A 25,898-nucleotide genomic window follows, 5' to 3' on the forward strand; every position below is an offset into this window, starting at 1 on the left:
AGCTTCTTCACACTAGTCGGTCCCACTCGAAAGTGACACCTGTCAAACAAGGTTAAAGGTCTTAGCATAGGACTCGTTTTGAACCATATAAGATTTTATAACATAAATTAAATTTTAGTTATAAAACTTATTCCCAAGGAACTGATGGGATGATTTTGATTCACCACAGATATGACAGAGGAGAAAAAGTCGTTGCTAACAGGGCAATGATCAAGTGGTAGAAGGCCTGTGTTAAGAGCACAGTAAATTTCCGTGAGCATTTTTGCAATTGCAATTTCTGCTTAGTCTTTGGCAAGATATTGAAAAGGACCATGGCTTTTTATTATTGTGAATGTTGAGAAACACAGTGATAAGCATACGTGCCTACGAAACTTTGATGATATGGCTTTGATAGTCCCTTGTTCACAGCAAATTTAATTTTAACAATGTAAAAATTTTGTGACCGGTTTCATTCACTTGACAAAAAGCAAATAATGTTCCATACCTGTGATTGGAAGCCACACGAACGTTTAATTGACTGTTATCTGTCCATTTCACTTAGGAAGAGCTTATCTCCTTAAGTTTATTTGGAGTGGAAAAGAGAAACAAACCAAAACAAAAATACACTTCCATGTTACGGCCTAGGGGGCCACGCAATTGCACCCTCTAACACAAGTCATTATTTGATGTGATACAGAAGGACATGGGCTCAGCATACTGCCCTCCCGTCCATTGTCAGCTTTCTAGGCCTTGGAGCCACTACTTATCAATCGAGAACCTCTTCAGCTGGACTCGAGGAATAAGTGAACCCTTTTCCAAGACTCCCACTAAGGAAATATGACTTGCAGCACCATATATGAAATCTGGCCCCTTTGCATGACTGTCAGACATGCTGCACACTCAGCTACAGAGAAGGTCTTAGTGTATCTTGAATGGATGCAAATCACAAATTCTTTGCTTTCTTGGAAAATGTTTTGCAAAACAAAATTTATTTGATTTTGAATGGTTTGATGATTCCAGCTGGTCTGAGGCAGATCCTACATCACATTTGAATTCAGTCCTTTTTAGGTAACGGAAGTGTAGTTACATACACCAATTGACAAGGGTTACTTTCGAATGGCTCTGGAGTAGTGTGCCAGAGAGCATCGATTGGTGATCAAAATGAAAAACAGCCACCGAGGGTGCACACATCTCGTGGCTAACCCATCACGTCATGTCACTTTGCAGAGGGCGTGATCCCATTCAAGGCGACATGCGAGGGCCAGCTGACACGGCCACAGCACCCCAGCCGCTACGTCACATTCGATGATGACTCGCAGAGCTCCGAGGGCGGGCAGTCGCCGCCACAACCGCCCCCACAAGGGCCCTCGCTACACGCGGCACACGATGTACTGGAGGCAGCGGCAGCCTCGGCGGGCATCGTGACGGTAGTGACGGCGCCTGCCTCCGCCGCCGCAACCATAACCCTGGCCGACCTGTGCGTGACCAGTCCGCTGTCGTTGGGCTCCACCACGTCGAGCCTCAGCCCGCTCAGCTCGGTGGCGTCGCCGGCACCTGCCTCTGCCGCTGCTGTGCCGCCCCCGCCACCTCCTCCACCCCCACCTCCCGCCCCCGCACCCACTGTCGTGGCAGCACTGACACCCCCACAGACTCCACAGCCGTCACCGGCGCCGTCGCTGGCCTCGGTGCTGTCACAGGCAGCACGCTCCGACGCGCCGGGAAAGGACAAGAACCGCAAGAAGTCGAAGAGCAAGACGCAGCCCAAGACACGGCCCATCAAGTTCCACGAGTACAAGGGCCCGCCCAATGCACACAAAAGTGCTCACGCCAGCACCTCACCTGTTGAGACCTCCTATGAGCTCCTGCTCCAGCAGCAGCAGCTGTTCCTTCAGTGGCAGCTCGAGTGGCAACACAAGGTATGGACAGTAGAGATCAGGGACAGAGCTAGTGTAAGTCCAGTGTTGAGGGTTGTGTACATTAGAAATAGAGTTACACTGTAATGTCACTGCTATACTGGCTTCCTTCCTTCCAGCTACAGTGTTGCAAGTACGACTAGTCTGAGAACAGTAGCGTCACTGTCGCTACATACGTATCGATTCGTTCCCTCTTACTGGAGGGTGCAGCAGTGTAAGAATACCTATTAGTTAGTACAGAAGTCATACTATATCTCTGATGGGGAAAAATGACTGATTCTCAGGATCAGATGCCATGTATGTAGAGGAGCTAGTGGAAGGTGGGCTACAGAGTAATGAGTGAGCAGGCAGGCAATATGTCTACTCATTAGAGATGAGAAATTAAGTCTGTATACTCACTTTAAACTCCCCTTTGGGTTTTGTGGCGTCTCCTCCAAACTTGCCACTTCTTTACGCTTGGAGACTGACCTTGCCAGTCTCTTTCTCTAGTCATTTAGCTGAAAACTTGTCACTTGCATCTGTTGTTAAGTACAAGTGGAATTCAAGATTTATAAGGGCTCTAGGATCTTGAGAGAGAGCAAACAAACAAGTGTGCATTGGGATGAGAAGAGGAAAGAAAAAAGTGACCCTAAGTGAATAACCAATCCAGTAGTGACTGTCAGTTTGGGACGGCTGAAGGCTTCATTGCAAGGAACATCACAGTAGTCGATCACTTAACAACATGGGATACTAGTCTTTGTTACTTAAATCTTTCCTGAAACTCAAGTTGTCACACAGGGAACATCACTCTACTGAAATTTTCTGCAAAATTTGCTGTAGATGTTTCCTCACATGTGATTGACAATCAGATTATTCATTAGAAACTTGCCATCACTTAATGCCTCCTTTTGTGACACTAAAACATTCACACTTGCCCACTCATATTAATAATCTCACTGATCAGAATTACTTCACATGCTGTATTTTCGAAATTATTGTTATTCTTATTGTAATTTATGCTTTGATGTACGTATAATGTAATTAGTTTTACTGAACAATTTTTATTTTAAATATAAGTTTGATGTTTAACATTTTTTAGTACTGTACGCTATAAAAATTTCAATACTACCAAGATACTTTTGCTATAATATTGACATGTACTTATTGAAAATACTGAGCTTAGGCTGATTATAGAAATGTTTGATTTCACCCTTTTATTGTTTTACTTGTGTCAGAAACATACATAAAACATAGTTTATACAAGTTTTGACAGATCAACACAGTTTATATAATTTTTGACCAAAATTTGGTCCCTTTCAGTGCATTTTATGTTGCCTAGGTCTTCTTCTGTGCAGGTAGCTGGAAACAGTCAACACTGAAGCATATGTTGAACAGTCTATTCTTGCCCACAGTCACATTTGGTTTTGTTTTCTTCAATGAATCTCTATTTTGCCAGGTTAGCCCGCGATCTGCCCACTCCTTACCTCTGTCTTTCAAGAACTTCCAGACTGGCCAATTCTCACCATGACCAGGGGGTAAAGATCCTGACAATTTTTCCAACCAGGAGGGTTGGGTGCAACCTTTTCATCAGTGGTTGTTAGGTTTTATGATGTTCTGAGGTAACTATTCCTAGACCTTAGTCATTGTGGGTAGAGTTGTTGCCCATGCATGGGATGTTTTTTCTCCTGCTCCAGTTTTGTTCATTCCCTGTTTGCTGCTATTTCTCTTCAAATAGGAAGTGGTCCAATTCCTGTAAGGTGGTAGAACAATTCAACTGGAGTTGACTTCAAGCAGCCTGTTATAATTCTGCATGCATCACTTAGGGCAATATCCACCTGTTTGGCATGTGTTGACTGATGCCAAACAGAACAGGCATGCTCTGCAGTGGAGTAGCATAATGCCACTGCAGAAGTTTGGATGGTTTCAGCCAGGTTATTCCTGGTGGAGACTTTTGATTTGAAAATCATGCAGTATTTTTTGAATGTTAGAAGTCTGTCAAATGTTATTTGTAGGTATTTTGGAGTGTCGCAGTGTTCCAGTTAAACACCTGACCATTCTGTCTTTAACTTGCAGGTGGTTTACCTATTTCTCAGATGGAAAGTACACACTTGTGTCTTTGATGGGTTTGGTTTAAGCTGTGTTATTCTGTAGTATTTTGACAGATCTTCAAGAGCACTCTTTAGGGTGATTTCTGTTGAATTGAAGCTTGTGCTTTTGGTTTCCAGAGGAAGATCATCATCGTACAAGAAGCTCCTGCACTTGGGGACTACAAGTTGGTCATTAATATATATAGTGAACAGAACTGGGGCCAACACACTTCCCTTGGGAAAGGTCATTTGTCTGTAGCCTCCATCAGCTGCACTATCCTTGAAGGTCAACGAAAAATCTTCAGTTTTGCAGAAGATTGGTGATGAGCCTGGTGAGGCTGAAATCCTTGTTTAATAGTAATTGGTGGTTGATGACGTTATACACTACTGTCCACAAATACCACTCCTCTCACCTTACAGGTTTCAAAGCCATCTTCTATGAACTGCGTAAGACTGAGTAATTGTCCTGTGCTGCTTTTACCTGGGTAGAATCCAGCTTGCTGAGGTATACGCAAGGGATCAATAACATGTGAGAGACAGTTTAAAATCTTTCTGTCTAGCAGTTTGTAAAGGTGATGCAGTAGTGCTATTGGTTCAAAATTCTTTGGACTCTTTCGTTTTTTAACAGGTTTCAGTAAATCAATTACTCAGCTCTTTCGCCATATCTCTGGAATTTGATATCTCTCAGCACACTTATTAAAGAGTTGGAGAATCAATTCCTTTGTTGCTAATCCAAAATGCTTGATTTGCTCAGTTTGTGCATCATTCAGCTAGCTAACTTACCAGTTTTACTCTGTTTGATAGCCTCCTGTAATTCATCCATCATGAATGGGAGTGAAAAGTTGTTCCTATCCTCTTGCTGAGTTCTTTGTAGTTTTGTTTCTTTTGGATCTATGGCTGGGCTTCCCGATTAGCAGTAGCTGGTGCGCTGTTTGGTTGGCAGTGTTATTTTGGTGGGTAGTGGTCTTAGTTGGATCGTTGCACAGGCATCACAGAAGTCTCCAGGCCTTATGACTGTCTCTTTTCAGATCCAGGTGTTCTACTGTTTTCCCTTTTTGACTCTCTTCTAAAGCAAATGAGTTTGTTTCCTGTTTCTATAGTTGTTACATTGAAAGGGTTTTCTCTAAATAAGGTGCTGTATTCTGTACATAAGGCTACCTGATCTGATGTGAGACGAGGGATATAAGGTTTTCAACAGCCATGATGGATAGATATTTAGGAACATCTCTTTACAGCTGTAGTGAAGGTGTTGTACTGTTCTGGTGTTGGTTCTATAGAAGACACTTTAGCATTCAGTAAATCTGCAAATCTTGCGAAATGGTTTTTTTGAGGTCTAACAGCAGCAGATATTTAGCACATTATAGGTCCATATTGGCTAACGCTTTTGGTGGTGAATATGAGGTCAGGATTGTACACTCACCTCCAAGTGCCACTGTTCCATGATGCAGCTAGTTTTGCGTCATGGATTAAGGGCAGGTGATTCATTTCCGCCCACTCTTGTACTGCTACCCAGTTTTCGTCTTCGTTATCATAGCCCCAAATGTTACTATGACTATTGAAATCACCAATCGCAGTCTGCACGTGTTTATTTTGGAAATTTCTTGGTTTGTTAACTGTGAATTCTTCACCAGGTAGTTTGTAGAGAGACGGAATGGTGCAATTATCTGTTTCTGTAGTAAGGATTTCAATGTTATTTTCCTCTGTGAGTGCTGTGGATGGAATTTGGATGTCTGAATGAACAAAGATAGCACTTCCGTATTCTTAGTGTGCTCTTTCGATAGCAAGGCACATTCCATTTATCTTTGGTCTACGCTTGTCACAGCTCCTGTGTGTTTCTTGTATGCACAGTACGTGATGATGGTGCTGTCTGCAAAGTTCTTGTAGCAGTTCTTCCTTGTCTGATGTTATACCTTCTATGCTGATTGAGATAATGCTTAGCTGTGGCCCTGAACAGGACTTGTGTATGGATGTTTCCGGTGTGAAAGGATCTGCTGTCATTTCTAGGCACCCAGGGTACACCTGACTGCTTTTCTCAATGACTATCTTTGGGGAGGTTCCTTTCATGCTTTCACCTAATATCCAATAATTTGGAATTTATTTTATTGCAAAGATTTTGTTGTTTACATAACAATGTAATAATGTATGTTTAACTATAACTGTTCCAGTGTGTTGGGTTTCAGGTAGTCATATGATGATTTGCTACTTAATGAATAAATACCAGTAAAAGGCATGGGTTATCAAACATTTAAGTTATGAGGTCCTTAATTGCAACCTGTGATATTTATTGAAATCATTAAATTTGAGCAGTAATTGACACTATGATAGGTCAGAACATTAAATGATTATAAGTGAAATATGTTTCTTGGGTGTTTTCATCTGTGTCCATTCTTCTTGCTATCATAATTTTAATACTTGGCTCTTAATACTAATCTGCCTCCATAGCTGAGTGGTCAGCACAGATGGCTGCCACGAGGAGTACTGGGCTATGATTCTTGTTACTGCCAGCAATTTTTACTTGGTGTGATGACTGGACTGGGGTCCACTCAGCCTCGTGGTAGTAGTTAAGGAGCTATTTGATTGAGAAGTGGCCTCCAAGGTCTGCAAAGCCGGCAATGGCTGGGAGAGCAGTGTGCTGACCCCATGCCCCCTCAGTACCGTGTCTGAATGATGCCGTTGGCCGAAGATGACACGACAGTTGGTCGTTCCTGATTGGCCCATCTGTGGCAAGGGCAGCAGAGCTTCACTTTGCTCTTTTAAATTGATACTGAGAAGTGAATTAACTTCTCAGTGTAGCCTTAAAACCAAACATAGTCACAGTAGTTTTCAATTGCACTTGTGCCTATTTAAAGAAGTATTTGGAATCTGATTGAGGAATAAAATCTGTGGTGCCATTAATGCCCTTAACTAGTGAGCAGTTGTGGCATTAATGTCTGATAAAGTGAGTACAATTCAAGTAGCAGAACTGAACCTGCCACTTTCTGAATGCTCCACCATTTGCAAACAGTACCCACAGATCATCCTGCCGGCCTCTCACAAGTCGTCGCCAGACGGTGGCCCGACACAAATGGTGGCGGTGGCATCTCCCTCACCGTCACCGTCACAGGCCGCCCCCACGAGTCCGCCACCCCCTGCGGTGCAAGCATTGACACCTGCACCGTCCGACTCCGGCAGCATCATGCGCTCCCTGTCCAGGCTCGACGATTGGAAGGGTGAGTCCGCAGTGCCTATATATCTCTCAGTAGCGGGTTCCACATATGGTTTTGAACAGAATGTGATTGTTTTCAAAGTATTTTGCAAAAAATCTTGAAGGAGTGAGTAAAAATCTGGAAATTATTAGATTTTCAGATATACGTACATACTACTAATTTATTGCGTCAAAATACTGAATTGATAATGTTATTAGTCACATAACAAACATCATCACAAATAATGCAAATTCTGAATTGAGGGTAATGGAGACCTAAGATATGCACAAACTGCACATTTAACATTCTCACCCTGTCCTGTCCTTTATGAGCAGTAAGTATTGTACTAATTTACTGTTTACTTTGCAATCGTAGGAAATATTACAGCTTCACTTATCAAAGGCATACCTGCAACTGTAACATAGAACAAAACACAATATGGCTGCAGTCTAAAAGCCTTACGTTGTTCATGGATCAGCATCCTCTGCAAGCTTCTGATAAAATAAATGTTAGAACTAGAAGCTTGACACAGCTTAATGTTTTGAATGTACAAAAGTGCAAAGCCTACAGACCTCAAATCTGTGCAGTAATTGAAAGAACACAAGAGTGATTTGTCCAATATTCTACAAGAAAGTGCCACCTATGGTTGGGTGATTAGTTTAAAAATCAAAATTGAAAGGCCTGTTCCATAAGATGAAAGTCTCAGACATTTGCTGACACTAAAGAATGTAGATATGAATGTAGATGTAGGTAGCATAACAATTTGTCAAAAATAGAGACTGTAACAGAAAAATCAGGACTGATGATAATTAGCGATGGGCAATCTCATGCATTTCTTGATACCAGTTCACTGCTTACTGGTCCTTTTTGGGACAAATTTACTTTTATTTATTCCTTGTGCTCTTTTTTATGTATTTATATACTGCTGTATGGATTTTAAAAAATCTCACGATACAAAACTAGAAGTACAGCACCATATAACAAAAGCGTAACCAGGACCCAGAACTGTGGGTCAGGGGAGACTTACCGTACGGAATGAGAAGGAAAGACTCCTTTCTTCGTTCTCTTTCCTTCTCATCCCATATGGTAAGTCTCCCCTGCCCCATGGTTCTGGGTGACTTCCCCAAAATCTACCCCTTTTCCTAGACCTCTCCAATCCTTTTCCTTCACCCTTCTTCCTTCCCCTTCAACCCTTTTGCTTGAAGAAGGAGCCACTGGCTCCGAAAGCTTGCCAGTCACAACAATCTTTTATGTGTGTGTTCAGCCACGTCGCAGGGTGAGTAGATTTTTTTTATCTATCCAATTAAATTATCTATCAATTATCTATCAATTATAAATTATCTATCAATTAAATTATCCATCCAATTAAATAATATAATCTGAACATTATATAATACTCCATTTACAGTACCATAGGTACTTTCTATACTAAGAAACATGAATTTTGGAAATTATTGTTGATGAACACCTGTCAAAATGGATGATATCTGTAAGAAAATCAGGTCTCAGTCTTCCTAAAAGATGATACCTTAAGGCTTAAAGCAAACATATTTCTGATTGATAAGTACAAATCTGCAGTAGATTTACATTGACATGACTACTCTGCAAATCACAGTTAAGTGCCTGGTAGAGGATTCATCGAACCACCTTCAAGCTATTTCTGTACAGCCCACAGGAAATAAATCTTCCTGGGCAAGTTCTGATTTCTCTTTGTTAAAATAATATACAATATCAATATCCATTCCGCTATATAAAGACAAGTCATTGTTTAATGTTGTCAAGTTAGTGATAAATTTATTTCAAATTTTTACATGACATAATAACAAATGTTTGTGTGGACATATAGGCTACATTTTTAAAAAATATATATGATATTTAAATAAGTATCTGCTATATTAAAGGGGAACATCAAAAAGTTCTTGGCCAATTTACTTTAAATATTTACACAATAGTTCAATAAACATTCAGACGGTCATAGGCTGTATATTATTATAATATGTATGGTATAAAAAATACAGACAATACATACAAAGGTGAAATGTTTTTGCAAACTTTTCAAAAAGTTCATATTGTAAATAAATGTGGGTTCACACACACACACACACACACACACACACACACACACAAAAAGTATGTTATTTCGGTTTCCATCTCACAGACAGTTTTCACTACGATAGGAGGGCATTTGATCTGTTAGACAAATTATTTCTGCCTTATATATTCTTCCTCATGCAGTTTAAAACAAAAATTGTATATACAGCTATGTCTTTTTCTTTTCTTCCCCACGTTCAGTTTAACAGAAAACAAGAAAGTTGTATTTATGCATTATCAGCTTGTAATTAGAATATTACTGCAGAAAGTGAATCATCCGAAACTTTATAATCCTATCCATTTGCAGATTAAAAGTATGTGAAATACTGTCACAGATGCTCTTGTCTTCGCAGACCCAGCAGCTGGGGAGGCCTCTCTCATAACACATGCACCAATGATCCCAACCGACTTTAAGTGACTGCAGTTACCTGTTGAGGTTTTGTTCACAATAACAATAAACGAGGCTCGCAGTGGGAATGAGAGGGGTAGAAGGTAGACAGAGCAGGAAAGGGGGGGGGGGGGGCGAATGGACATAGAGAGGGGGAAGGAGAAGACAGAGAAAAGAGCGAGGAGGATGTGGGTGGAGAGAGCGGTGAAGAGGGGATAACCAAAGAAGGAGGTGATCGACAAAGAGAGGGGGAGGAGGGATGGACAGAGAGAGGCGAGAGAAGGAGATTAGGGTGTACATCAAATTCTCATCCGTATTTAGCAGTTGTGAAACATTGACGGGTTCACTAGAAAAATATAAAATAATTAAAAAGTGATGATCATTTCTCCTTATCTGATTAATGTATCGAGATCTGAAGAGGATACCAGAGGTCTATACAGAAAGGACTGCGGAAAAGGAAATAAGAGTGGTAGCTGGGGTAAGCAAGAGAGAGCCTTGTAAGAGATATTTTCAGAAAATATAAAATTGATCCAGAATAATGCAGTGAACAGTAATGTGTGTAACTAAAAGTCTCAGGGAGGGAAAATTTTTTCTCAAAGTTACAAGTAATAAAAAGGCTGCAGATTGCAGCCCACATGTGACTGGAACAAGTTTTTGCAATTGACTACAATATGATTTTAAGATAGTTAATGTAAATATTGTAAAGAATAAACTGAATATACCTGTCAGTAGAGAAATATTTCTATTTGCTGGAAGTTTTAAATTTTAGTGTCCTCCTTTAAAACTGGTGATGTATGTAAATCATCAGCACATTTTGGTAACAGAAAATGATAATTTTTGATGCTCAGGTTATATATCAAAGTATGCATTTATCCTTTACTGGTAAGAGAAGTGCAATTAGTACAGTCTCGTATTTCATCATATATGTAAACTAAAACTATGACAGTGTCCAAAAACTAGTTGTTAAAGAGGCAGCAAATAAATAAGTAAATAAATAAAAGAAATAGATCTCAAAACAAAATTTCCAACATGTTGTCAGTTACACTGGCAAAAGGAAAACACAATGTTTCTATCTTTATAAATCTTTGTTATGACTTCAAGAAGAGGAAAGGTGAGTCGGGTTTCAAGAGGAAGGATCTGTGACCCAGCTAGCTGTGTCCCTATGTGAGAGGCAGTGCACAGACAGTCCCACTTCCTGTGCATCTTTCACAGAGTGGCAAAAGAAAGGGGGAAGAGATAGGGTAGGCTCTGCCGCAAGGTGCAAGGTGATTTTCGGAGTGCAGCTTAGATGCACAGGAGTGACTGGCCTTCCCCTTAGCTGAGCAGTTGGGGCGCCTGGCTGCCATAGGCAGGACCTGGGTTCAGATTCTGCTACTGCCAGTGATTTTCCTCTGGTTGAAGGACTGGAACAGGGTGCACTCAGCCTCACGGTGCCAGCTGAGATCTGCTTGACTGAATAGTGGCTCCAGGTCACAAAAACTGACAGTGGTCGGGAGAGTGCCTTTGTGCTACATCCAACGGTGCCACTGCCGGAAAACAACACGGCGGGGTCGGTCTTTGCTGGTGGGCGTGCCAGGACTTGTGGCAGAGCGTATGTTACAAAAGTAACCAGGTTACTTGTGAAAGGTTGAGTGACAGGTTGTGGGTGTTCTGTATGCTGATATTTCAATGTTACACGCTGATACTATGAGGGATTTTGCAGCTGGTGCTCTCTTCCGGTAGAACACCAAGTGTGAGGGGCTATGATTGATGTATAAAATTACCCGCTGGTGTGTTTTGGCCCCACCATTGGGGGACATATTCAGAGATGAAACACTGGCAATACATTTTATATACTGTCACATATATTATACTTATTAAATTTTAAGTAAAGTCTTTCAAAAAATTAGAAAATGCTGCCCACTGGATTTGATAAGGGTCAGTGTGCCACCCAGCAATCTGGTTATGGCTTTTAGGCAGATTCCCACACTCCACTAGGTGAATGTTGCAGTCCCACATCAGCTACATGATTTGCAAACATTTAGATAGCTTTCACTCATTTTCTCCTGGAGAAATTCTACGCAGACAGTTGGGCTACACATATTTTACCCCAGGGGGGTAACGGGTTCCACCAGGAAGGGCATCTGGCCACTCCTTCAGTCAACCGTGCCAAATCCGTACATAACCGTCCTGACCCTGTGCTGATGCGAGAGAAAGGCATAAGAAAAAGATGATGATATCACCTTTGTACCCATCCTCATTTACCAGATTCAGTGCCATGTTACCAAAAACACTAGATGTACACTGCATTCACAGAGAAACAAATATCTTTGCCAAATTTGAATGAAAGATGCCACCCCTTCCTTCCCTCTCCCCAAGAAAAAACCTACAGTAATATTCCATGTATGGACTTTTGCCTGCTTGTTATAATGTGAAGTAACATTACAGTTTTTTTTTAAGCACTGACAAATTGGTAACTATCTACACCCATTCTGGAAAATGAATAGAATGCAATCATAACTCAGCACTCAGACATTTACTGGTTATACGAAGAGAGAGAGAGAGAGAGAGAGAGAGAGAGAGAGAGAGAGAAGAGAGAGATTACAAATGGGAAAAATCACTAAATTCCTGTGTTATCATACTAATATGAATGTAGCACATTAGTTGTGTCTCATGTAAATGCTCGCACTTGATCCTGCTTTGATATGCTTATCTTTAGATGTGTCATTCTCTGTTTAGTAACAGCACTATCTCAAATGTTTGGCATTTCAACCATGCTACTTTTGTTTCATCTGTTAACATCTTTATGCACCATTTAGCTCTCTTGAGAGTGCATGGGAAAACGGGGGGAGGGGGGAGTTGGAGAGTGTGTGTGTGTGTGTGTGTGTGTGTGTGTGTGTGTGTGTGTGTGTGTGTGTGTGTGTGTGTGTGTGTGTGTGTATATATATATATATATATATATCAGGTAATTCTCGTATCCTCAAACTGGGCAACAACCATGAAGAAACTGGTGGGCACATGCTGCATTATGTTTTTGGTGTACTGTTTATTTATAGTGGTTAATGATACTTGTTAAATTGCATTGTGTGACCAATTTGTAGCATATACCCATAAAATTACAGGTTTAATGACAATAGTCATAAAGTTGTACACTTAATGGCTGTAGTTTCACCATAAATAGGGAATAGTTAATTAAGTATTCACAGTGTCTGTGACTGAAATGAATTTTTGATCTGGTTGAGTTGTTACTCCCAACGCGTTGAATACAGAGCAGTATGTAAACTGCCACATTGAGAATAGTATGGTGTAGGGTAATGGTACTTTCCAACTCTGACATTGTACCAGACATTCAGTATCGCATACATCCAATGAGAATAATGTAGGGTACGTTAACTGTAACCTGGCTGACAGCTTCATAGTCCTGAATTGGTGAACGTCAACAGAAGTCACAAGGCTTCAGCCAGTAGTAATTTGTTTCTGGTTCCAGTTAACATTACTCAAATATAGCTAACAATTCACAGGAAGTTGTACCATTTTATTGTGGTGTTGAAGTTGTTTTGCTGTTGCAATGTTGTGAACCTTTGCAGAACACTACAGAAAAAGAGCACCTGATCTTTTTTCTGTTGTTTCCTTGTACAGCACAGGGTCAATTCCAACACTAGCTAAGCACAAACATGGCTGAATTATATCTTCCGACATTTGTCCCAAATTCCCACATGAATATCCCTGCGTGCTGCACACCTTAATCCCAATAGTAGGTTTGTATTTGACCCATGAAGATTTGCTGAGACTTGATGCAGTTTTAAACTGTAGGGAAATTGTAGTAGAGTGAGAAGAATATGGCCACACTATACTGTTGGTGAATTCATATCACAATGCACAAGAAACACCAATTTATGCACTGGAAGTGAGGAAATAATAGCAAAATACACTATGTGATCAAAAGAATCTGGACACTCACAAAACCGTACATTTTTGATATTAGGTGCATTGTGTTGCCACCTACTGCCAGGTACTCCATATCAGTGACCTCAGTAGTTATTAGACATCGTGAGAGAGCAGAATGAGGCGCTCCGCAGAACTCACGGACTTTGAACGTGGTCAGGTCACTGTGTCATACTTCTGTACATGAGATTTCCACACTCCTAAACATCCCTAGGTCCACTGTTTCCGATGTGGTAGTGAAGTGAAAACAAGACACGTGCAGCACAAAAGCGTACAGGCCGACCTCATCTGTTGACTGACAGAGACCGCTGACAGTTGAAGAGGGTCATAATGTGTAATAGGCAGACATATACCCAGACCATCACACAGGAATTCCAGACTGCATCAGAATCCACTGCAAGTACTATGACAGGTGGGCATCATGCTGGTAAATGCACACCTTGTGTGGTGTAAGGAGTGTTAACATTCGACGATTGAACAGTGGAAAAACGTTGTGTGGAGAGACAAATCACAGTACACAGTGTGGCGATCCGGTGGCAGGATGTGGGTATGGCGAATGCCTGGTGAACATCATCTGCCAGCGTCTGTAGTGCCAGCAGTAAAATCCGGTGGTGACGGTGTTATGGTGTGGTTGTGTTTTTCATGGAGGGGGCTTACACGCCTTGTTGTTTTGCATGCCACTATCATAGCACAGGCCTACAATGATGTTTTAAGCACCTTCTTAATTCCCACTGTTGAAGAGCAATTCAGGGATGGCGATTGCATCTTTCAACACGATCGAGCACCTGTTCATAATGCACGGCCTGTGGCAGAGTGGTTACATGACAATAACATCCCTGTAATGGACTGGCCTGCACAGAGTCCTGACCTGATTCCTATAGAACACCTTTGGAATGTTTTGGAACGCCGACTGATCCCAGGCCTCACCGACCGACATCGATACCTCTCCTCAGTGCGGCACTCCATGAAGAATGGGCAGCCATTCCCCAAGAAACCTTCCAGCACCTGATTGAATGTGTGCTGCGAAAGTGGAAGCTGTCATCAAGGCTAAGGGTGGGCCAACACCATACTGAATTCCAGGGTGCTACTACGAACTTGTAAGTCATTTTCAGCCAGGTGTCTGGATATTTTTGATCACATAGTGTTCAAAGCTCAAAAAGGTGTTTGATCCTCTTAAACTGTGTGGGGTGCAACCCAGTGCAGCATCCAATTATAGAGTTATGAATTGTGTAACCTGCTGTCGTAATGCGCCAAACCAGGGAGACAAAGACAATTTTTGTTGAGTCTAGGTTGTCAAGACATGGTTCTACTGACCAATGTGATGGTTGTTTTTGAAGTTTTTCTGTGCCCATGTTTGTTTTAACAATATAAAAGGATATGCTGTAATACAGTAATGAAATTGCTTACCTGTAAAGTACAGCAATAATCTATCTCCAATCAAACTATCAATCATTTTAGATATAACAAACTTTGAGTATAGCCAGTTAAATTTATTTCTGGGGCATGAGACATTCTCATATTCATCTGATCTCTTGTATCAGAAATGGCACTTTCAGAATATTACCCTCTATTGGATAACTGAGAACACCCGTGAAGTAGAGTGAAGCAGCTTTGTTGCATATTCCCCATATTCTTCAGTTTGCACATTGAGGAAGCTACAAAGGATACTGAAAAGAAATCTGGAAAATGAATTAAAGTTGATGGTTAAGAAATAAAAAATTTAAGATGTGCCAACAACGTTGTGATTGTGGCAGAGGCAGCAAAGACCTTGGAAGGGCAGTTGAACAAAATGAATATTGTCTTAAGAATTGTTATAAGATGAATTAGCTAAATCTAACAAAAGAATAATTGAGTGTAGTGGTGGAACTGAGTAATGTGATGCTAAGGAAATTGAATTACAAAATGAGATGCTGAAAATGGTAGATGTGTTTTGCTATCTAGACAGCAAAATACCTGATGATGGGTGATGTTTACATACTATAAAAATATAGACTAGCAATAATAAGAAAGTATTTGCTTGGAGTGTAGCTTTATGTGGAAGTGAAATGTGGAGACTAAACAGTACACAGCAAGAGAGAACAGAAGCTTTTGATATCTGTGAATGCTGAAGATTAGAGGGCTAGATCAAGTTACTAATGACTGGATACAGTTATGTCACTATTTGCCCAGGATGGGCAAACTATAACAGTTCATTTGTTTGAGGCTATCTACTGTCCAATAAATTATACAAAAACTTGGGGATAATAATTTCGAATGACTAGCACACTGCAGTTACTTACCTTATCTAGCCAACAAGCAGTTTCCTTGGGTTTGGACTCTCCACAATCGCCCCACCTGTAACACGTAATCAACTAATATTCAAGATGCTATCTTACAGATTATATCTTAGCAGATATTCATTTGAATGTTATACTGAACAGTAAATGTTTAACAAAGTGAAAGTAATATCTGGTGTGCCCCAGGGAAGCACAATAATACGTCTGATGTCCTCAATATAAGTAAATAATTTATTTTATCTAGCAAGCAGCACTGTCAGTTTGCTTACAAAAGACGGTGTTGTCTGCAGGAAAGTATTGCATTTCATGATCATAAGAATGTGCTAAGGGACTTATGTGAAACTTCCACATTGTGTGATGAAAAGGACTTGTGTGAAATTTCCACATTGTGTGATGAATAACAGCTGTCTTTAAATGCGGATTAATTTAAGATGATGACTATAATATAGACTGAGTATCCAGTACTCTTCAATTACAAGATGAGTGGAGAACACCTGGAGTAATGTACATCATTTAAATATAGAGGGGTTATACTAAGATACAACATGAAATGCGATGATGAAAGCAAGACTTGGATTTATTGGAAGAGTTCTGAGGAAGTGTGGTGCTTTTGGAATGGAAATCACGTAAAAATACTAATGTAACCAATTCTAGTGCGTTACTCCAGTGTTTGGAGTCGTCATTAAGTAGTCGTGACATGAAACATCAAACAAATTCAGTTATGTGATTCTAGGATTGTATGAGGTCAATGTAGCTCATACAGAAGTGTAACAGAGATGTCTGATAAATTTATAAAATTGTATTTGAGGATGATTGTGCAGCAAATGGCTGTCTCGGCCTTATGTCTCATATAGGGTACATAAGAATATGGTATGGGAGATTAGGCCACGTACAGATGCATATAGACCATAATTTTTCCCCACACTGATTACTCAAATGACAAAAAACTGCTAATATTGAGACAATGTACCCTCCACAGGGCACTGAACGATATATGTGTAAATATAAATTAAGTAACAGGGTGATGATGAAATGAAATACATGGTGCATTAGTAAGCAATCATTTCAGAGATTGCTAATCCAGGCATTAGTAAAATTTTGGCTCAGTGCATAGACTGCAATTTAGATTATCTTGGGAAGAAATATTGCGCAATGCTGTTTGAGATGTGTTTTTTCCCCATATTGTGTACTCGTCAAGTTATGGTGCTGCTGTTCATTAAACAGGATATGGCCTGCATTGCACTGCATATCTAACCCTTGCATTTCAAACAATGGAAACTCCAGGTAGGAATATCAACAATGTAGGAAAAGACAGATTGCTACTTACCATAAAGAAGACACGTCAAGTTGCAGACAGGCACTATTAAAATACACTCACATGTAGCTTTTGGCCCAGCCTTCATCAGTAAAAGACACACACACACACACACCTCTATGCCAACTCCAGCATCTCAGGCTGGAATGCAACATCACGTGGAATGCAATCAGCAGTCTGGAGGGGGTGAGGAAGGGGAATTGATAATAGTGTATGGGTGGCAGAGTGTGCAGGGACTAGACTGCCAAGAGGTGCAGTGTCAGAAGGCTTTGGGACAGAGATGTGGGGAAAAAAGGAACAAAAAAGGAGAGGAGCGGGCAAAGACAGGCAGACAAGTTGGCAGAGAACTGCAAATAAACAGGTTGGGAGACAAGAATGGGGAGGAGGTGACAGGACAGAGGGGGTGAAAACTGTTGGGTGGAGGGTGTGGGGACAGTATGTTACTGTAGGTTGAGGCTGGGATAATCACAGGAATGGAGAATGTGTTGTAAGGATAACTTGCATCTGTGCAGTTCAGAAAATCTGGTGGTGGAGGGGAGCATCCAGATGGCTTAGTTAGTGAAGCAGTAATTGAAATCAAGTGTGTTATACTCAAAAGGGAACCTCCCCATCGCACCCGCCACAGATTTAGTTACGAGTTGGCACAGTGGATAGGCCTTGAAAAACTGAACACAGATCAATCTAGAAAACAGGGAGAAGTTGTGTGGAACTATGAAAAAATAAGCAAAATATACAAACTGAGTAGTCCATGCGCAAGATAGGCAACATCAAGGAGAATATGAGCTCAGTAGTGCCGTGGTCCCATGGTTAGCGTGAGCAGCTGCCGAATGAGAGGTCCTTGGTTCAAGTCGTCCCTCGAGTGAAAAGTTTATTTTCTTTATTTCCGCAAAGTTATGATCTGTCCGTTCGTTCATTGACGTCTCTGATCACTGTAATAAATGTAGTGTCTGTGTTTTGCGACCGCACCGCAAAACCGTGTGATTAGTAGACGAAAGGACCTGCGTGTCCAATGGGAACCGAAAACATTTAATTGCAAGGTCGTAGGTCAACTGATTCCTCCACAGGAAATCACGTCTGATATATTCTGTATGACACTGGTGACGGCATGTGCTTCACATGACAGGAATATGTTGTCGACCCACCTAACTTGTACACTTGGCAAATGGGTAAAAAGATTCTTCTACCTTGCCTGATTTAGCTTTTCTTGTGGATGTGATAATCACTCCCAAAAAAGTGATGAAAACATAACAGTTTGTCACCTAAACTGAAAATAAAAAAATAAACTTTTCACTTGAGGGAAGACTTGAACCAAGGACCTCTCATTCGGCAGCTGCTCACGCTAACCACGGCACTACTGAGCTCACACGCTGCTTGATGTTGCGTATGTTGCACATGGACTACTCAGTTTGTATATTTTGCTTATTTTTTCATAGTTCCACACAACTTCTTCCTGTTTTCTAGATTGATCTGTGTTCAGTTTTTCAAGGCCTATCCACTGTGCCATTTTATACTAAATCTGAGGGTGGTGTGATGGGGAGGTTCCCTTGTCAGCTGCATGCTGTGCCACAGGGTGGTCTACTTTGCTGTTGGCCACAGTTTGGCGGTGGCCATTCATCCTGGTGGACAGCTGGGTGGTGGTCATACCAATGTAAAAAGATGTGCAATGATTGCAGCAGATCTGGTAAATACAGCTGCTTTCGCAGTTGGCCTGGCTCCTTATAGGATAGGACAGACCTGCGACAGGACTGGAATATGAAGTTCAGGATGGAGTAGGATGTTGTGGAGGTTGGATGGCTGATTGAACACCATTGTAGGAAGGGTGGGAAGCATCTCGAGCAGGATATCCCTCTTTTCAGGGTATGATGATAGGTAACAAAAGCCCTGATGAAGGATGTGGTTCAGTTGTTCCAGTCCAGGTTGGCACTGTTTAACAAAGGGGACACTCCTTTGTGGCCGGTTTTTGGGGGTGTTGAGAGGATTGGGCCTGTGAGGGGAAATGACACGGGAAATCTGCCTGCAGACTAGATCTGGGGCATAGTGCCTGTGAAGGCCTTGGTGTGTGTGTGTGTGTGTGTGTGTGTGTGTGTGTGTGTGTGTGTAAGTAACATTCTGTTTTTTCTTACATTGTTAAGTCTTATATTTGATCTGTCAGTGTATTGTCAAAATATAGTAGCTATTTCCTCTCTTACACATGATTTCCACCCATCAGTGTGTGTCATGAGTGTGTAAACGCACCTGTAACTGAATAAATATTAGCTCTCACTTTGCCATAATCCATTTACAGCTAGCAACCTGGTGTTGTAAAGTACTTGTGAACGTATCCACTCTGCGTGTGTGTTTAATTTTGTTTTCCTCATGTGCCCCGTCCTCCCATTTACTGTCTCTACTAGCACTCTGCACGTTACTAATACAACTCACTCCGTCACTCCAGTGAGCGACCTGAAGGCGGAGCTGAAGCGCCGCAACCTCCCCGTGTCGGGGTCAAAGCCTCAACTGATCGACCGGCTCCGGCCATATGTGGCCGAGCTGTGTGCTTCTCCGGGCCCTGCTCCCAGCTTCGCCGGTGATGAGTCGCAGTCGCTTTCGGGTAAGGTGTCTAGTGTCAGGGGACGCAACGGTGGATGGGATGTTTTGTTAGTATGTGCAGGTACATTTTTTTTGCTAGTAATACATTAGATGAGTTCGTAGCTTATTGTTGAAATTTTAAACCCTGGGAAATGTGCGAGCAATGAGTCGAAAGTTATCAAGCGGGGCTCATTTGCTGCAGGTAGCTTTAAGCAGAGCCGTTTTTGCTCGTCATCCCTACCCACCAGTTACTTTGCTTTCTCTTACGAATGAGTCACAGCTGAGTGTTTCTCAATAGTTCTGCACGAGTTGTGCCTGACAGTGATGTGGTAACAGGACTAATGAAGTATGATCCAATCACTTGTAAAAACGTGAAAAAGATTACACACACATGAATTATCCTGTAAATTTGATCATCAAGATAAGCTGCTGCTTGAAAAAGCAAGCCTGTGTATTTGACTTAAGTAACACTATGATGTCATTAATAGAATAAAAACTGAGTGGGGAGACAATGGGGCTCATAAAATGTACTCCTTGACGAACACGTACGAGCATAGTGTCCGTATCCAGAGCACTCGTGTTGCAGATGTAATTATTGAAAATATGTACAACCTCTGCAAGGGGCACACTTTTATGAGCCTTCATCATTTCTACTTGTGTCCGATGTCTTTTGCCATAACATCTATGATGACATACAATTTTCTACCAGTGGATATGATAATAAAAGAGTTGCTCAAATTATTCTTTACTGTTGACGCAATAGTGTTAGCCTAAGTGAGTACATTGGCTTCATTTTTTATTTGCTTGATGGTGACCTGTGTGATTAAAAGTGGTAGCCAGTAAAGTTTGTTTTAAAGGAGCGGTTTTAAATATTTACAGACTGTGAGGCACCAGCTACGTAAAACTGACAGGACTGAGCGTAGTGTTAATTCAAGCTGAGTAAGTTGATCACTCCTGAAAGAGATACAGTTCAGCTTACTTGTTGGTGTCATTCACTGGTGTGTACAAGGGTATGATTACCACCTGTGTTTACTCCATTGCCTCCCCCACACCATACCTCTCCATTGTATATTGCTAGTATTCTTTCAGCTCTGATTTTTTAAGATTAAAGCCTTTTCCTGCTTTAATTTTTGACAAATAGTGTTTTGAGAGAAAATTATAGCTGATCATATGTGACATCATTTCTCTGTGATTTGCTGTATCCACAATGAAGACGTGTTTTTTGTACAATATGCAGAAATATAACTTTTGAAACCTGCTGTGGTAGAAAAACTGTTGTAGAGCCATCAAATAGTAATTTATCCACTGTTAGATTTATATTCGTTTTGATACAGCATAGTGACCCAGAATAGTATTTAACAGTTTTTCATACAGAGTTTTTTCAGTTGTGAATTATAAATTTTTGTCCAGTGAAATACAACCTCGTAGGAAAAATGATTTTGTTTATAAATTAAGCAGTAATTACTCCTTTTTCCACATCTTTACCAAAAAAGGGAAGACAGTTCTTTAGCTGCCCACATCTACACAGTTTACACACCTTAATTCTTCAATCAGAATTTGTCCTCTTCATTGCTTGCACTTTCCGTCTTTGGCCATAAGTGCCTCTTCCAGCTGCAGTCTACATCCCCTTGTTAAGTCTTTTTCTTTATTTTTCTGTTTAATACAGAAATAGTTTCAAAATTGTCATGTAACATGAAATTTAGTTACAAGCAGTTTTTATTGGTGACTTAAAGGATGAGTTTTGAGGTCTTGACTCGTGAGGACACAGACAGTTCCTTCTCCATCTTTAACCAGGTTTATAACTCATGGTCAGCCGATACCCTAGTCATCTGTCACAATGTCCTCAGTCGAGTTCAGCAAAGTGAACATTCAAAGTACCTTGTTTAAAAGTCTCAGGGAGCACCTGTGGTTCTCACACCAAGACAAATTCATAATTATCTAGTATGTTGTGTGTGCTTGAAAATGACTAATCTGTGTCCTAGTTTTGTGTTGCAGACTATTTTGTTAAACATTAACATAGCTTTGATATAGTTAATTTAATGAGTTTAACCATCTTTATAGGTCTTTGTGTAACAGATAATATCCTCTGCTTACTAAGTGTTAATTTCCCTCTTATACTGTACTTCCATAAATCCGGAGTCCTGGCTGACTTTCCTCTTTAATCCTGATTAAGGAACATCTGCTCCCAAAAACTAGGGTTTATTTTTCTTGTTCTTTGTGTCTATATGTGCTGCAATTTAGTAAATATTATTTTTTTCTCTTTAGTGTGACTCAGGTACATATTGGAATTTATTTTTCTTGTCAAAGTTCTTTGAGCTTAGGAGTAACTGTAAAGTTATTTATTACGATAAAGTATATTGTCATTGAGCAAAGTGATACGACAGTAATTTTCTTTTCGCATCTTCTTGGGAGATTTCTTTCTACATGTCAGACCAGGAATCAAATCTAGAACTATATTTTTGCAGGGAATACTCTTAACTAATGCACTATCTGTGCTTGACTCTTCATTAGTGGGATACTGAACTTTGGCCTGTCCACATCGAATTAGTGATAAAGCACAAGTCAAATGATGCATTTGGAGAAGTGAGTTTGCATCCTTGGCTTAAGTGTACAAGGTTCTTTGCAGTATTAAAAGTGAACATAAATAGTAAAACCTAAACTTGGGGCTGCCCTCACAACTTCAGCTGTTCCAGTACCTCACACGTATATTCCAAATATCACAGAGGCTCTTTTCCACTAACACTCCTGGAAGAAAGGATATTCCTTATAAATGTCATATCTGCAGTGTAGGGCCTATTGTGCCCAAAGAACAGGTCACGAGTTACGTGTGGGCAGCTCAGTTAGCAGGATCATTGCCTGAAATTATGAGAATCGTGCTGAGAGCCACAGTTTTGATCTGTAAGGACATTTCAAAACAGTACACATCCTGTTGCTGAGTGAAAGATTCATTCTGGGATTTTCTGGTTCTTTCTTTCCCCAGTTCGCATTTTCTCATATAGCTCATGGCAGTTCCTTATTTCTGGCACAGCAAAATGATTTTATTTTTGATAATCCAAAGCTTTGAAGAGAACTTGTGTAATTGAGATTACATTCAGTAGAAAAGTGTGTAGTAATACTGTGTGAAGAGGTGTTCATAAACTGACATGACACATTTTTGAAAACAATTAATAATTACTGCTTACCAGGACTTAATGCAGACTTCAAGTTCCAGTCACATAAGATGGTATTAGATACAAATAACAGTGGGTGTACCCTAGTGTGACTAGTTCAAACCCTGTCTACTAAGTGGAAAATGAGAGCGGAAGTTCTGGAAGTGCATTTCTGATGCTACAGCCAACAAAGCCATCCACCGATATGAATTGGGCATCTACTGTCTGATACAGTACATAATCACAAGTATGGGAACTAAATGATAAAGTACAAAATTTAATTATTTTACATAATAAAGCTTTAGTCACACATAATGGAATAGATGCATGACCAGTACTTACCTTCTGGTGATGAAGTACTAAGTACTGCCGATAAATAGATTTCATAGTAGTTTCCTCAAACAAATTCTCTTTTTGATACAATTAATAAACACATGGGAAAGATAAAAATCTTATTTTTTTTGTCTGACCAGCTGCCTATTTCCATCCATTTCTACTCTGTTATAAGCAAGAAATATTTAAAAGTATTGGCAACTGTGTTAAAAAATTAAAACTAGAGAGATTTTGTGTACTTTTCAGGCATGTAGTGAAAGAGAGGGAAGAGAAACCTCTCATTAAGTGTAAAAGACATAGTCCAAATTTGTCGTTTTAAAGTTAACACCTACATTACCCAGGCCTCTCGACAGCTGATGCACCATCTTCACCGGCGGACACAGAGTCGACGGCCGCACCCAGCCCACCCGGAGTCAGTGCGACCGGCGGTGCACCGTCGCCCGCGCCGTCTGCTGACGTCGAGATGGAGGCGTGCGGCAGTCCCGCTACGCCAGCAACACCTGCCGCCACGGAGGACATCATCCGCGACCAGCAGCGGCGCATCGAGGAGCTGCAACGCCAGCTGCACCAGTCACAGATGCAGTTGCAACTGCAGAAGATGCGCAGCAAAGCAGCCGCGGCGGCGGCTGCGGCGCAGACGCAGACCCGGGCGGCCGGCGCAGCGGGTACTGTTGCAGCACCTACCGCCGTATCGCAGCCGCAGAAGCTCATCCTGCAACAGCACCTCCAGCACAAGAAGGCCCAGCAGCAGCTGCAGCAGCAACTACAGCAGCTGCAGCAGCAGCAGCAGCAGCAGCAGCAGAGGCAGCAGCAGGCTCAGCAGCAGCAGCAACAGCATGCTGCCTTTCAACAGCAGCAGCAGCAGCAGCAACAACAGCAGCAGCAACAACAACAGCAACAGCAGCAGCAGCAGCAGCAGGTATGTGAACGAAGTTGACAGTAGCCCATGAAGTGTGCAGTCGGCATCAGTGTAAAACGGTGAAATATTGATTGTAATTTATTCATGTGTCAGTGTAAAATTTTTAACCATATTTAAAGGTGAGAAGCAAAGATGTTCTGTTTTGTTCTGCAATATTTATTTATTACTATCCAGTTTTAGCTTATTGGTCTATATGACCTGACAGACAGGGTGAGCAGCAATCTGCAGCTGCTTGCTGACGACACTGTTAGTGTATTGGAAGGTGTCGTTGTTGAGTGTCTGTGGGAGGATACAAGATAACTTAGAGAAAATTTTTAGTTGATGTGGTGAATGGCACCTAACTCTAAATGTAGGGGGGAGAAAAAAATTCCTGTAATGTTTGAATACAGCATTAGTAGTGTGCTGCTCAACATAGTCACATTGATTAAATATCTAGGCATAATGTTGCAAAGTGATACGAAATGGAATGAGCAAGTAAGGATGATACTAGTGAAGACGAGTTACTGACTTTGGTTTACTGGGAGAATTTTAAGAAAGTATGGTTCATCGGTAAAGGAGACCGCATGTAGAATACTAGTGTGACCCGTGGAGCAGGAAAGGAAATGACTAATAGTCATGCCCGGTAGCCTCTACTGTGCACCATGCAGTGGCTCATGGAGTATGTATGTAGGTGTAGTCAAGTAACAGCTGACTAGTGTCCACAAAGGCACAAGTGTGCACAAAAACCAAAGTTGAAATTCCGTGTTTTTCAAATTTTGATTTCTTGTGCACTGGTGCTTTGCAGATGCTAGCCAGTTATTACCTGATGATGGCCTAGTAAGCTAATGAGTGGTTATTAATAAACAAACACAAGTGGAATGAAACTATATCTGTGAATATAAACTTGTCATACCAAGAGCCGGCATAAATATCCATTAACATCATTTTCAAATCATTTGAATTCTTGTACAGAAGATACCTCAAAATTTACAACAAAACTGTTTTTAATAACAGTCATTTAGAAGTTTTACGTATTTTACTCACATTACCATGGTATATTTACAAAATACTCACTGTAGTTCACATGCTCTACAGAACAGTATAGTTGAGTTTTCTTGTTCAAACTGTGAAATTGTCATCCATGAGTATTTAGCACTTTTCAACTGGCAGGGTAAAGTGAGCCAAATTTCCGTGCTGAATATTTTCATGCCCTTTATGTTTATCATAAATTTTAAAAGCCATATGTTTTATTGTCTGTGCATAGAATATTAACTGTCATTTTGAGACCATAGAATTTTTTGTGATGGATGCTGCAATTGTGCAAAAAATGGAAAGCATCAAGTGTATATTGGTTTTCGTAGAAGATCTCTTAAAGGTTCTAGAATTTTTAAATTTTTTAACATAGGATGGCACGTGTTCCTTTTTATTGAGGTCATAGAAACTGTGACAGTTTACTAAAGGATAGTGCTTATGCATTTGGAAGCTGAAAGACAAATTGCATTGCTGCTTGCAAGGATGTTTGATGACCAGGTGAGCTATATTTTCTTTGCCACACACAATTTTCGTAATTCTTGGAGCTAGGAACATAATAGTCCTCATACAAATAGTTATCGGGTACACTCTGGAACAGGTGATTATGTCATGCACAGTGTTGTGGACGTATACATCTACTGGAAATGCTGCCAGTGCTTTTACAACTTGTGCAAAAACCTCGTTGATCAAGCTATTCTTTGAAATGCAGAAAAAATGATAATTGCTGAGTAACAGATTCTGCTACAACTTTATTTTTTTTTGGGCGGGGGGGGGGGGGGGGGTG

General features: G+C 40.9%; 1 protein-coding gene across 4 annotated transcripts in view; it reads left to right on the forward strand.

Moving 5' to 3' along the window:
* LOC124790136 (myocardin-related transcription factor A-like) overlaps nt 1–25,898 on the forward strand; it is a 101,201-nt gene that overhangs the window by 52,572 nt on the left and 22,731 nt on the right. The window contains exons 4-7 of one of the 4 annotated variants that reach the window (XM_047257720.1): nt 1,207–1,895; nt 6,963–7,167; nt 19,569–19,724; nt 23,526–24,103. In XM_047257720.1, the coding sequence (XP_047113676.1) occupies nt 1,207–1,895; nt 6,963–7,167; nt 19,569–19,724; nt 23,526–24,103 (1,628 nt within the window). The remainder of the gene's footprint in view (nt 1–1,206; nt 1,896–6,962; nt 7,168–19,568; nt 19,725–23,525; nt 24,104–25,898) is intronic. The other 3 variants (XM_047257721.1, XM_047257722.1, XM_047257723.1) reach the window with 3 other exon arrangements.

The sequence above is a fragment of the Schistocerca piceifrons genome, chromosome 3, assembly GCF_021461385.2.
Source record: "Schistocerca piceifrons isolate TAMUIC-IGC-003096 chromosome 3, iqSchPice1.1, whole genome shotgun sequence".
In the NCBI taxonomy this organism is placed as follows: domain Eukaryota; kingdom Metazoa; phylum Arthropoda; class Insecta; order Orthoptera; family Acrididae; genus Schistocerca; species Schistocerca piceifrons.